This window comes from Aotus nancymaae, unplaced genomic scaffold, assembly GCF_030222135.1.
Source record: "Aotus nancymaae isolate 86718 unplaced genomic scaffold, 86718_ANA_hifiasm-v0.15.2.pri h1tg000002l, whole genome shotgun sequence".
NCBI lineage: Eukaryota > Metazoa > Chordata > Mammalia > Primates > Aotidae > Aotus > Aotus nancymaae.
This window is the reverse complement of record NW_026988413.1, coordinates 6,162,212-6,176,433: the sequence shown is the minus strand read 5'-3', so window position 1 is coordinate 6,176,433 and position 14,222 is coordinate 6,162,212. Positions and strand designations below refer to the sequence as shown.

The 14,222-nt window shown below is 42.6% G+C and overlaps 1 protein-coding gene across 2 annotated transcripts in view; it reads left to right on the top strand.

Moving 5' to 3' along the window:
- The window catches only part of ACTR3B (actin related protein 3B), an 81,740-nt gene that overhangs the window by 24,148 nt on the left and 43,370 nt on the right, over positions 1–14,222 (top strand). Inside the window, exons 1-2 of one of the 2 annotated variants that reach the window (XM_012442757.3) lie at positions 10,788–10,807; positions 13,707–13,802. In XM_012442757.3, the coding sequence (XP_012298180.1) occupies positions 13,758–13,802 (45 nt within the window). In that variant the 5' untranslated portion in view covers positions 10,788–10,807; positions 13,707–13,757. Of the gene's footprint in view, positions 1–10,787; positions 10,808–13,706; positions 13,803–14,222 lie in introns of those variants that run through there. The other variant, XM_064368854.1, reaches the window with a different exon arrangement.

Below are 14,222 nucleotides of genomic sequence, written 5' to 3'. Positions count from 1 at the left end.
CCCTGGCTGTGTCTTCACAACTGAAATTGCCAAGTATGGCTACTGCATTTCACAGGCCACTCTGTGTTTTCGCTCTGTAGATCCACAGTGGTTTATTTTATTTTAGTGTTTTGCTTTGTATTTTATTTTTCTAGAAATGGGATCTTGCTGTCTTGTCCAGGCTGGAGTTCAATGGCACGGTTCTAGCTCGCTGCAGGCTTGTACTCTGGGCTCAATTGATCCTCCCACGTCACCCTCTTGAGTAGCTGGGACCACAGGTAGAAGCCAGTAGCCTGGCTAAGTTTTAAAAAATTTTTGTGGAGATGGGGTCTTGCTGTGTTGCTGAGGCTGAGGCTGACCTCAAACTCCTGGGCTTAAGTGATCCTCCCATCTCAGCCTCCCAAAGTGTTGAGATTGCAGGCGTGAGCCACCATGCCTGGCTCCCAGTGGTTTATGTGGAGCACATGGAGCCAAGAAACTGACTGTGTGTGAGTGGCTTTGTCTTTACAGCCAAAACACAGATTCCCGCCTGTCAGATTTGGCATTTTTCCTTCTCTAGCATATCACATAAACTACCTGTTGGAGAGGATTTTAGGAGCAGGCAGTGAGCCCAGCTGCTTCCTTCTGTCTACTTCAGCTTACTGTGCCAGGAGTTCTTCTTGCTTTACTTAGAGGGACATCTAATCTTAGGCATGTGGAGCAAATATGGACCACCAGGTCACAGTGCACAGGACATTTTTATTAAAGGGGAATTTTTTTTCTGATTTAGCTGGCATATATGATACAGTAAAATGTAACCACTTGCCAGGATGGAGTTGGAGGGGTTTGGTGTGAACATGGAAAAGGCCGTTTGCTAATAATGGGTACCTGCAATGAATGTGCAAAACCAATCGTTTATTATTAAAAACATAAGAAAATATTGTATTACATATATTGTGCTTTGAATTCTGCAAGTCATTTTGTTGCATGATGTGGTTGAGGAAGTGATGAGAATGGTAAATTTCCTTCAGGTATATGTCCTTAACTGTGTGTTGATGGAATAGTTAAAGGGGAGTGAACCAGGTGGAAAGATTTAAGGCTAAGCCATCAAGGTGAATTGAAGACGTTTACTGAACTGGCACATCAGGTAAAGGCTTCTTGGTTTAAGAGAGTCTAAGAGGCCCAAATGATGGACCCCCTAGGAGCTCACAGAATTACCCTTTCTGACAGCTGTGCCCAGTCTGAATATGCAGAGAGAATGAGCTTCTGGCCACTGTTTTCATGGAGGTACAGACACTCAGGTTACACGGGTTATGTGGACTGAGTAGACAGCACCTGGGAATTCCATTTTTCCCCAGTACTGCGTTGCCCAGAGCTCAGAACGGACTCAGATTTCAAAGAGATGCAGTGCTCTTGAGTGGAAATTGAATTAGAACTTCAGAAGGGATTTTCAAACTTTTTGAATATAAATCCTGCAAGAGCAAACAACTAGCACATGCAGACGACCAGCAATGAGAGGGCATGGTGACTCTGAGGACTGACTGGGTTAGGGTGATGAGAGTGGGGGAGTGTAGAGAGGTAGGTCAGGAAGCCTTTACGTGGTGTAGACAGTGAGCTGCGTGGCCAGTTTTCTGTTCTAGGGAGACTTCATGAGCAGACACTGCTGGCACACAGAGTCTTGAAGAGGACCCTGTGTGAGGTGACTGGTGCTCCAAGGAGGGCGTAGGGGAGTTCTGTCTTTTTCAAGGTTCTTAAAATTATATAAGGGAACATGTATAGTCAAAGCCACCCAGGAAAATCCCTCAGGAAGGGAGTCAGAGGTCCCAGTGAGCCGAGATTGCACCACTGCACTTCAACCTGGCGACAGAGCAAGATTGTGTCTCCAAAAAAAAAAAAAAAAATCCCTCAGGAAGGGTCCGTTTATACAGCTCTTAATCAGTGGAAGAAAATGGGTATTCCCTCAGCGTGGAGGAACTTTCTTCTGCACCAGCTAGGGTGGTGGACTTCCGTTTAGGAATATGCTGCAGTGCAGATGGGATGGGGGACTTCTGGTTAGGCGTATAGTGCAGTGCACCTGGGATGGGTGATTTCTGTTTAGGAGTACAGTGCAGTGAAGCTGGGATGGCTGACTTCTGATTAGGAGTATAGTGCAGTGCAGCTGGGGTGGTGACTTCCATTTAGGAGTACAGTGCTGTGCAGCTGGGGTGGTGACTTCCATTTAGGAGTACAGTGCAGTGCAGCTGGGGTGGTGACCTCCATTTAGGAGTACAGTGCGGTGCAGCAGGGGTGGTTACTTTCATTTAGGAGTACAGTGCAGGGAAGCTGGGGTGGTGACTTCCATTTACAAGTACAGTGTGGTGAAGCTGGGGTGGTGACTTCCATTTAGGAGTACAGTACAGGGAAGCTGGGGTGTTGACTTCCATTTAGGAGTACAGTGCAGTGAAGCTGGGGTGTTGACTTCCATTTAGGAGTACAGTGCAGGGAAGCTGGGGTGTTGACTTCCATTTAGGAGTACAGTGCAGTGCAGCTGGGGTGTTGACTTCCATTTACAAGTACAGTGCAAGGAAGCTGGGGTGGTGACTTCCATTTAGGAGTACAGTGCGGTGCAGCTGGGGTGTTGACTTCCATTTACAAGTACAGTGCAAGGAAGCTGGGGTGGTGACTTCCATTTAGGAGTACAGTGTAGTGAAGCTGGGGTGTTGACTTCCATTTAGGAGTACAGTGCAGTGCAGCTGGGGTGTCGACTTCCATTTAGGAGTACAGTGCAGAGAAGCTGGGTGGTGAATTCCATTTACAAGTACAGTGTGGTGAAGCTGGGGTGGTGACTTCCATTTAGGAGTACAGTGCAGTGCAGCTGGGGTGGTGACTTCCATTTAGGAGTACAGTGCGGTGCAGCTGGGGTGGTGACTTCCATTTAGGAGTACAGTGCAGTGCAGCTGGGGTGGTGACTTTCATTTAGGAGTACAGTGCAGTGCAGCTGGGGTGGTGACTTCCATTTAGGAGTACAGTGCGGTGCAGCTGGGGTGGTGACTTCCATTTAGGAGTACAGTGCAGTGCAGCTGGGGTGGTGACTTTCATTTAGGAGTACAGTGCAGTGAAGCTGGGTTGGTGACTTTCATTTAGGAGTACAGTGCAGTGCAGCTGGGGTGGTGACTTCTATTTAGGGGTACAGTGCAGGGAAGCTGGGGTGGTGACTTCCATTTAGGAGTACAGTGCAGTGCAGCTGGGGTGGTGACTTCCATTTAGGAGTACAGTGCGGTGCAGCTGGGGTGGTGACTTCCATTTAGGAGTACAGTGCAGTGCAGCTGGGGTGGTGACTTCCATTTAGGAGTACAGTGCAGTGCAGCTGGGGTGGTGACTTCCATTTAGGAGTACAGTGCAGTGCAGCTGGGGTGGTGACTTCCATTTAGGAGTACAGTGCAGGGAAGCTGGGTTGGTGACTTTCATTTAGGAGTACAGTGCAGTGCAGCTGGGGTGGTGACTTTCATTTAGGAGTACAGTGCAGTGCAGCTGGGGTGGTGACTTCCATTTAGGAGTACAGTGCAAGGAAGCTGGGGTGGTGACTTCCATTTAGGAGTACAGTGCAGTGCAGCTGGGGTGGTGACTTCCATTTAGGAGTACAATGTGGTGCAACTGGGGTGGTGACTTCCATTTAGGAGTACAGTGCAGTGAAGCTGGGTTGGTGACTTTCATTTAGGAGTACAGTGCAGGGAAGCTGGGGTGGTGACCTCCATTTAGGAGTACAGTGCAGTGCAGCTGGGGTGGTGACTTTCATTTAGGAGTACAGTGCAGTGCAGCTGGGGTGGTGACTTCCATTTAGGAATACAGTGCAGTGCAGCTGGGTTGGTGACTTCCATTTACGAGTATAGTATGGTGAAGCTGGGGTGGTGACTTCCATTTAGGAGTACAGTGCGGTGCCTGGGAGCACACATTGTTTATTAGGTTGCCCTAAGCCCAGCACTCTGCTCCCAGTTCAGTATCTTGAAGCTGAGGCCACCTGAGAGAAACCAGACTCCCGGAGCCAGTACTCATTAAGGAGCCGGGACAGACATTGTTTGTATTACTCAGGTAGTTATCTCACCTGTTCTCATATTTGGCCTCATTGTTCTGGCTTGTACCCTCCCTAGCTTTTGTATGCCGTTGTTTTTTTGGATCACATACAGTTGGTTGGGGTAAGTTACACATAGTTAGTAGAGATCTACAGGAGGTAGAATTGATGGGTCTTAGTGATGAGAATTGGTAGTGGTTAAGAGAGAAATCTAGGATGACTCAGATTTTGAGTTTGGGCAGTGCATGGATGATAATGTGATTGGTTCAGATGGGAAACTTGAGAAGAAACTCACTTAGGGGAGAGTGGATGAAGGAGGACAGTCTGGTTTTGTACATGCTGAGGTCTAAGGGTGTCACTGGGCTGCATGGGTAAAAGAGCAGAGGAACAGCTGGCTCCAGGCTGCAGATGTTGATATTGGAGTTGGTAGCATTCACGTGTTGATTGTTGATGGAAAATCAACTCTGATGACTAAAAATAAAACATGCCATCCTTGGTATTTTAGAGATGAATGTATGAATACATGATTTTCTTGAAATCTCTAGGTAAAGTTCAGGTTAGAGCTCTGTGAAATCATTTTCTTCATGAACCTGATGAAATTAAAAATGCTAGACATAGCAGTGCGCTACATCTGAATCACAGTTGTGTCATGTCCTGACTTACTGTAGTTTCCTTCCTGAATTCTTGAGGATGGTTATACCTGCCTTGTGCTCTTCATTCACTCGTGTGGACCTAGCCATTATAGAGGTCAGCTTTCTTCGATTTGCTAAGTGACCTCTTGCACATCCTTTTCAGCTTCCAGTATATTGTCGCCTCCTCTCCTAGTCTCTCTTCCTTGAGGATTTGTATTTTAAAAAATGTTTCTTGACTGTAATTAAAGAGGGGCATGGAGGTGGAGTAATATTAGATACATGTGTTCAGTTTTCTGTCTTCATCCTGAAATACGGGTTGGTTTTATGATAGTCATGAATTACTCATTTTTAAATCAATACCAGGTGATAATTTTACCACTGTTGTGAATAAAAATGTTTATGTAGCTTGCATTCATTGATGCTTTGGTCATACGCTTCTATAGTTAAAAAAAAATCAGATTATCCTCTATGTTGTGAAAATGCCAATGAAAAGAAAAAAAAAAATAAAGAAAAAAAAACCCAGATTATTTTTTTTCTCCTCTTCTCACTGCTGCACTTGTCTAGTCTTAAAAACAAGAGGAAACACGCCAGGAAAACTGGACATCCCCGATTTAGATCTTGTTATAAATAATAGTTTGAGACACTTTTGATTACATTTATCTCCTAAAGGAATAATTATACCGTCAGTGCTGGTGGATAGAGCTGAAATGGGAGGTGGAGGGAGATGAAGGATTTGTGATTGTGGTACTCAGAACCCCTAAGGATATGGCCCTGAATAGCGCTGATTTTGATTCAAGAACCAAGAGAACATCATTATATTGTAAATGTTCCCTTAAATGGAAATACATAGATTTGCATTCTTCAAAGATGGTGAATTGTTTTTGGCAGCAAGTAATAGAATATAAAAAGCAATAGTTTAAAAAAGTTAAGGCTTTATTTTTCTTAAATAAAATAAATTTGCAGCAGAGTCCAGTGCTGATATGGCAGCTCTCTGGTGTTGCTAAGGGTCTCTCTACTCTAGTGTCTTTAATACATGGCCTTCATTCTAAGGATGCCTTATAATCACAAGTTGATTACTGCAGCTCCAGCTGTCACCTCTATGTTCTAGGAAGGAAGAGGGTGTTAAGGGCAGGAGGCAAGTCTACTACTTGAGTCTACCTCAGCTTTGTAAGGAGCTTTCCTGGCAACCATACTCCAGCTTTTGTGTCTTACTGGCCAGAACTTACTCACTTAGTCATCCCTGTCCACAGGGAAGTCTGAGAAATGCTTCTTTCTGGGCCTGTTGACATTTCCCATAATAGATCTGTGGTCTGTCAGTAACGAACTTGCAGTGTCGGTAAATGTATCTCACAATGCCTGCCATAATGGTGTCACTCACAGGCATGAAGACAGTGGCAAAGCAAAGATTCAGCTGCTTTCACAACTCTGGCTGGGTTTTACCTATCTAAAGTGTCATCCACGTTAGAGAGCCGCTGGCTGGGAGGAAGCTGTGGCAAGATGTGCTGCGTCTGCTGCTTGGTGTTGCTATCTTGCTGCTGTAAGTCTCTGTCTGTGGATAAAATGCATTAGGAAGTTATATTAGGAGTTTGTGTGATCTTGCCCCACAGCCATAACTCAGAGTTTAACACTAAATGTAGAGATTATTTCCCCTCTTCATTATAGTAGAATTGTAAGTATGAGAAAGAAAATTTGGAAGATATCTGTGGGACTTTTTATAGTCTTATCACATTAACATAGGTACTGTTGACATTTAGTATATTTTCATTTAATCTTTTTACCCATTTTAAAAATGATTTTACACTCAATATTGTACTCCTCATTTTCTTACATTTTCATAGCCCTCATTTTAACAGCTATATGATTATCTAGTAGGTATTTCCTGCTTAGTGGTTCCACTATTATTAGACATTTTCTTGGTTTTATAAGAAATAATCTTTGTGCATACAGTTTTCCTATATTTTGAGTATTTTTTATTTAAAAAGAACTAGCAGTGTTTGATTATGAAGTTCAGCGGTTGTGCACAGTGTGCCATTGTAGACCGCTGTCAGCACTGTACAAGAGGCTTGCTTGCTTTGTACTCTTGTCAGCGTTAATTAATATCTTTTTTATTGTTTAATGGATTAAAATTTACCTTATGCTTTAAATTTGCATTTTTGATAGCTTTGGCCTTATACATTTTTCCACATATTAGTTGTATGTCCTCTTCTGCGAGTTGTCCATTCATGCCCTGTGCTCTTTTACATATCATTGTTTTATTGCTTTTCTTGTTGCTGTGATTTCTGTGAACTTTGTTTTTACTTAAAATTTTTTTATTCTAAAATACACATAACAGAATTTACCATTTGAACCATTTTTTAATGTACAGCCTGGTGGCATTAGCACATTCACACACCATTGCCACTGTCTGCCTCCAGAAGCCTTTTCATCTTTTCAAACTCAAACTGTCTCCATTGAACACAAATTCTGTTACTCCTTTATCTGCCCCTGGAGTGCCTATTTTACTTCCTGTGTCCCTAAATTTAATGACTCTAGGGCCCACATATAAATGGAATCGTATAGTATTTGTCCTTTTGTGACTAGCTTATTTCCCTTAGCTAGAGTCTTCAAGGTTCATCCATGTTGAAGCGTGTGCCAACGTTTCCTTCCTTTTTAAGTCTGAATAATATTCCATTGTATGTAGATACCACATTCTGCTTATTCTCTGGAAGCTTTCATATAATGAAGGTAGAAAGCTGCTTTTGTTATATTTGCAGCAGGTTACTTTCTCATCAGTTAATTTTTTGCCTTTCTCTTTTGGTTATTTCATTTGGACATCTGTAACTTTAAATTTGTATGTAGTAAAACTCATTTTCCTTTGATATTTATATTTAATCTTCAAACATCTGGGATTTATTTGGATCATGATTTCACCCTGAACTTAGACCCAGAGAGAATGCAGGGAGCCAGGGTTAATGTGATTCTTGTTGGTGATGTCTTCCTGCAGGTCTCTTTTTGCTTCAGGTTAAATAGGCAGCTCTTTGCTGGGAGGCAAGAAACGTTCCCCAGCTGTACTCATAACTCTTCATCCCTTCTTAACCTTCTCTCCTGATGCTTCTCCACCTCTACTCAGTTTCAGTGCTTTGTTTATTTCACTTATAATTATGCTTGGGTTCCTATTCTACTCAGTTTTAATGCTTTATTTCACTTATAGTTATGCTTGGTTTCCTATTTAAGATGAGAAACAACTTTATAGAGATTTCTTTAGTTAATAAGTTATTTCTTCTGGAATGAGATACAATATTGGCAATTATGGCCATTTATTGAGTACTTTTTTTTTTTTTTTGGTGAGATGGAGTCCTGCTCTGTTGCCAGGCTGGAGTGCAGTGGTGCGATCTTGATTCACTGCAACCTCTGCCTCCTGGGTTCAAGCGATTCTCCCGCCTCAGCCTCCCCAGTAGCTGGGACTACAGGCGCGTGCCACCACGCCCGGCTAATTTTTTGTATTTTTAGTAGAGATGGGGTTTTACCATGTTGGCCAGGATGGTCTCGATCTGACATCATGATCCCCCTGCCTCGGCCTCCCAAATTGCTGAGATTACAGGCGTGAGCCACCATGCCCGACCTATTGAGTACTTCTATGTGCCTGGTCCCATTCTAAGTGTTTACAAGAATTAACTCATTTTTTAATCCCACCAGCAACCCTCTTAGATAGGTAATGTTATTAGGCCCATTTTTCAGATCGATAGGCAGTACCGTAAGAGAGAGATTGTACGAACTACTGTTGGAAGCTGCAGCTCTTAGTCATGTGCTTTAAATGAAGGAGATCTAAAGTAGTAATCACTAATAGTTATACTATTGACTGTGTTCTGGGGACTTCACTGCTATTAGCAAATTTAATCTCCTCAGCCCCTGAGTAGGCATGCTGAAATCAGTAATGTGCTGCGGAGTGCTTTTTAGGTCCCCTATTTGCAGGCTGTATTTGAGTATGACTTCATTATTCTCTCTTCCACGTTTTGAGATGGCTTCCTTTCTCCCATCCAGGAATTGATGGATATTAATTACAGTGACTAAAACTTAATTGGGGCAGCATGTTTGAACTTTGCATCAGCCTCTGTGCCAGAGTTTAAAGTGCCAGGCCGGTTGGTGGGTAGATTTGCTTGCTTGTTGTTTGAAGAAGTGATACACAGACAGTGCAGAGCTGATAAGGTGCTGGAAGATTTCTAGGAAGCGTGCCCCCTTGCCTCTTTCCTGCCTGGAGGAAGTCGCCCTTACCAGTTCTTAGCCAGTAGTGATTGTGTGTAGGCATATGGGTTAGCACACACTTATTTTACACAAATGGTAACACAATATATGTACTGTTACACACCTTGGATTTTTAATTAAATGTGTTTTTTTAAATTTAAATTGTAAAAAGAATACCTGATACTATTTGTACTCTATTAGCCATGTTTAAGTGTATAGTTTAATAATGTTAACTGTTGTGTAAGAGATTCTAGAACTTTTCCATCTTGCAAAACTGAAACTCTGCATTCACTGAACAACTCCGCATTATTTCCCTTCTCCCCACACCTTGTTTTTTTTTTTTTTTGAGACAGAGTGTAGCTCTTGTTGCCTAGGCTGGAATGCAGTGGCACCATCTTGGCTCACTGCAACCTCCGCCTCCCAGGTTTTAAGTGATTCTCCTGCTCAGCCTCATGAGTTGCTGGAATTACAGGCACACGCCACCGTCCTCAGCTAATTTTTGTATTTTTAGTAGAGAGGAGGTTTCCCCATGTTGGCCAGGCTGGTCTCAAACTCCTCCACCCGCCTCAGCCTCCCATCAAAGTCCTGGTGTTACAGGAGTGAGCCACTGTGCCTGGACTGTTTTTTTTTTTTTTTTTTTTTTTTTTGAGAGGGAATCTCTATGTTGTCGAGGCTAGGGTACAGTGGCTATTCACAGGTGCAGTCATACAGCCTCGAACTCCTGGGCTGGAGTGATCCTCCCACCTCAGCCTCCTGAGTAGCTGGGACTACAGGCACGCACCCGGCTACCATACCTTGTTGTTTAAAAATAGTTTTTGGCCTGTCATGGTGACTCATGCCTGTAATCCCAGCACTTTGGGAGGCTGAGTTGAGTGGATCACTTGAGGTCCAGAGTTCAAGACCAGCCTGGCCAACATAGTGGAACCCTGTCTCTACTGAAAATACAAAATTTAACTGAGTGTGGTAGTACCTGACCGTAATCCCACCTACTCCAGAGACAGAGGCAGGAGAATGCTTGAATTCTGGGAGGTGGAGTCTCCCAGAGAGCTGAGATTGCACCATTGCACTCGAGCCTGGGTGACAGAGTGAGAATCTGTCTAAAATAAAAAAAGTTTTTATTAAAAATTGTTGATGCAGAAGGATGTTTAAGAATATATACAGAATGGAGACACCTTTCTCTTTTTCATGTAACAATTCATCATAGAGATTGTTTCTTCATAGACTTCATTTTTTTAAATTGTTGCAAAGTGTTACCTTTTCTAGATGTAGCATAATTTATTAGTTCCTTAGTGTTGGGTATTTAGGTTGTTATCGATCTTCTGATACAGACAGTGTTGACTTTTTACCTTTCTGAGCTTCTTTGTTTTAGTTGGGTCTCAGCCTCAGAATGTAATTTGATTTCGTTTTTAACCGAAAGACTTTTAGTAGTCGAATTTCTCATTTATTAATTTTAGTAATAGCAGCTCACTTCCATTGAACACATCTGTGTACCCAGTACTGCTCTAAGCACATTATTTAGACTGCCTTTAATCTTTCCAACTCTGTGAGCTAGGTACTGATTACCACCACTTTACCCATGAGGAGACTCAGGGAGAGAGAGAGAGGAAATAACTTCCCAAGCCTAGTAAAGTGGAAGGCTGGGATTTGACTCCAGTCAGTCTGACTTCAGATCTCTTAACCAGACTGGGATGGCATGATACTGTGTGACAGATATGTTTGGTCTTAATTTAACTATTTTAAAAAAATGTTATGCTTCATGTTAATGTGTTTTATTTAAGTATTAGTATTTTTTAACCGAAGACTTGTTTTTCTCTTTGCTTTGTATTAGGTGTGTGTTCTTAGTAATAATTAAAAGGTCTTATTTTTGCATATTTTAGTATAATTTGATACATTTGCCCTGTATTTGTTTAGGGGTAACTATCTCCTTCCTGCTGTAATCAGTGACCAGGTTGGTATTGCCACATATTATTGCCTCCCCTTTCTTCTCTCCACCACCTGCTTTTAATTAATTATGTTACTAACTTATTCCAATGTTAACATTTTAACTTTATGTTTACTAATGCCTCTGATACTTTGTCAGTTTGAAATAATACCTTTTGATTCCACTGTAAAAGGCAAGTGTCCTTACACTCTCTCCTTTCCTTGTACACTGCTCAAATTGATAAGATTTTTTTTTCTGTTAAAACTTATAACATTTACATTCTGTTCTGTAATTCCCAGAAAAGAAAAGTCTTATTTTTTTGAGACAGAGTCTCGCTCTGTCGCCCAGGCTGGAGTGCAGTGGTGCTATCATCAGCTCGTTGCAACCTCCACCTCCTGGGTTCAAGCAATTCTCCTGCCTCAGCCTCCCGAGTAGCTGAGACTACAGGTGCGCACCACCATGCCCAGCTAATTTTTATATTTTTAGTTGAGATGGGTTTTCACCATGTTGACCAGGCTGGTCTCCAACTCCTGACCTCAAGTGATCCGCCTGCCTTAGCATCCCAAAGTGCTGGGATTACAGGTGTGAGCCACTGTACCTGGCCAAAGAAAAGTCTTTAGTTCTACATCTTAAATGGCTTCACTGCTCACTATAAGTCTTTTGCTGGACTTTTTGGATTCTTCTTGATTAGATAAAGTTTATCCTCTAATAGTTCATGAACGAATAAATTCTGACTCATGAGAATGAAATTTTCTAAGTTCTTGTATGTTTAAGGATCTATATTTTGGTACTCCTTAGTATTTTATTTTATATATATTTTTAATTGACATATAATAATTGTGCATATTTATGGGGTACAGAGTGATGTTTTGATACATATAATGTGTGGGTATCAGATTAGGGTAATTAGCATATCCATCATCTCAAACATTAGATATTTTGATTTTGTAGCATACTTGATTAACACTGTGGCCAGATGTAGAATTCTTGGATTGTACCTTCTTCCCTCGAGGACTCTCTAAGTGTGGCCCCATGTGTCCTAGTGTCTAGTGTTAAGTGTAGCTGTGTTGAAGGCTGAGGCTGACTGTACATTTCCTGTCTCAGCAGTATATTAGGCTACTTGGCTGCTGTAATTTTCTTATGCCACAGGTTGGGTGGCTTAAACAGCAGACTCTTAGTTATTTTCTCACAGTTCTGGAGGTTAGTAGCCCAAGATGGAGGTGCTGTCGGGTTTGGCTCCTGGTGTGGCCCTTTTCCTGGTCACCTTTCCTGCTGTGTTCTCACATGCCTTTCCCCTGTGTGAGCATAGAGAGGGGAGAGAATAGGAGAGAGAGACTGATTTCTGGTGTCTCTTCCTCTTTTTATAAGACCATCCTCCAGTCCTATCAAATTAGGGCCCCACCCTTATGACCTCAGGTAACCGTGATTACCTCTTGAAAGGCCCTATTTCCATTTACAGTACATTGGGAGTTAGGGCTTAATATAAGAATTAGAGGTGGGCGGGTGCACAGTTCATTCATAATAAAGGATAATGTAGATGTTTTGCCACAAGGTCCAGAGACCCTCTATTTTTTCAGATTTAAATATGAAATATAGACCTATGTTTGTTAACGTGGAAAAATGTTCATAGTATATTGTTGAATGACAAAAATCAGGTTTATTCTTTTTCTATTTCTGTTATCCTGTCATTTCCTCCTGTTTGATGATGGTTATTGTTTTAAAATAGATACTTGGATTCTTGGAAATGTCTTTGGAAATTCTTGGGAATTTTTATCTGCTTTGTTTTAATATTTTTCCAGATATTCTCTCCCCTCCTCCCCTCCTCCCCTCCTCCCCTCCTCCCCTCCTCCCCTCCTCCCCTTTTCCTCCCCCCTCCTCCCCTTTTCCTCCCCCCTCCTCCCCTCCTCCCCTCCTCCCTTCTTCCCCTTCTCCCTTCTTCCCCTCCCTTTCTGGTCTTGCTGTGTCACCCAAGTTGGAGTGTAGTGGTATGGTCTTGGCTCACTGTAGCCTTCACCTCCAAGACTCAGGTGGTTTCACCTCAGCCTCCCCAGTAGCTGGGATCACAGGCATTTGGCTGACTTTTAAATATTTTCATGGAGGTGGTGTCTTTCTATATTGCCCAGGCTGGTCTCAAACTCCCGGGCTGAAGTCATCCTCCCTCCTCAGCCTTCTAAAATGCTAGGATTATAGGTGTGAGGTACTACGCCTGGCCCTAAGTATGTGTTTTTTGTGTGCCATTTGTTTTTCCTATTTTCTCTGTCCCTTTTCTTTGAGTATTTTTATATGACTGTTGACTGGCTTCTTTGTGCCCCTTACTCCTCTTTGAATGAGCAGAGTTCTTCCTGGACTAATAGTGTGTGGGTAGGCTGGGGAGGTCCTGGGTAGTGTCTGGGGGAAGCTGTGCCCTGCCCTGGCCTCTTCCTTTGCCGCTGGACTGAAGGGTGCTTGGTCTGACCTTGCCTGCTCTGCCACCCTGTGGCTTCTCACCCCGGGCCTGTCCCGAGCCAGGGCTTGCTGCTCCTCCGGCTCTCCTGTGCTGAGACCTGAAGTCACCAGTTCGCCTTTGGTGTCCTCACTTGTCTTGGTTGTGTTTTCACAAACCTTGGCAACTTGCTTCTGGGATATTCAGTTTCAGGGTGTTTAGGTGTTATGTTATCAAAGATAGAATTTCTTTTTCTGTAACTTGTTCTTATTTTGGGTGGGTAATAAGAACAGAAGCCTTCAGAGAGATATTTACTCTGCTGCCTCAAAGCTTTTAAGGCTCACAGCCAGATTTCTTTAATCACTTCGGGCATCCTCTAGCTGTAAAATTAGGAAACTGTATAATGTCCTTGCTTAACATACTTTCAGGTTAACCTATTTATGGTTCTGATGTATTCACATGAAATTTGGGTAAACACTAAATATAGTGAATGTTTTCTTACAGACAGAACCTCCACTCAATACACCAGAAAACAGAGAGTATCTTGCAGAAATTATGTTTGAATCATTTAATGTACCAGGACTCTACATTGCAGTTCAGGTAAAAAGTTATTTTTGTGATTCTCAAAGCATCTGAGCTGTCTAGTAGTGGAAGAAATGGTAACTCCCAAGGTTCTCTGCTGGAAGACTGTGCTGTGCGCTATTCCTTTTTCTACTCCCTCCCCCCCGCTCCCCGCCCCCCTCCCCCCATGCCATCCAGGACCATAGAGAACATGTCCCATGACTTTTCTTTTTATATTTATGTCATTGGTATAGATGCCATCTGGCTCTTTTTACATGCATTAAAGTCTAATGCATTTTTATCTGAGTGACAAGATATAGGTGCTGTTTCTTTTGGCATCTTTGACTTACTTTGATCAGAAAAACAAATACCTTTAGAGGTATCCACTATCTGATTTTGGGTTTTAGGCTCTTACTCATCCCGGTGTACTGTCTTGCTTCTCAGGGACCCTGTGTTTTC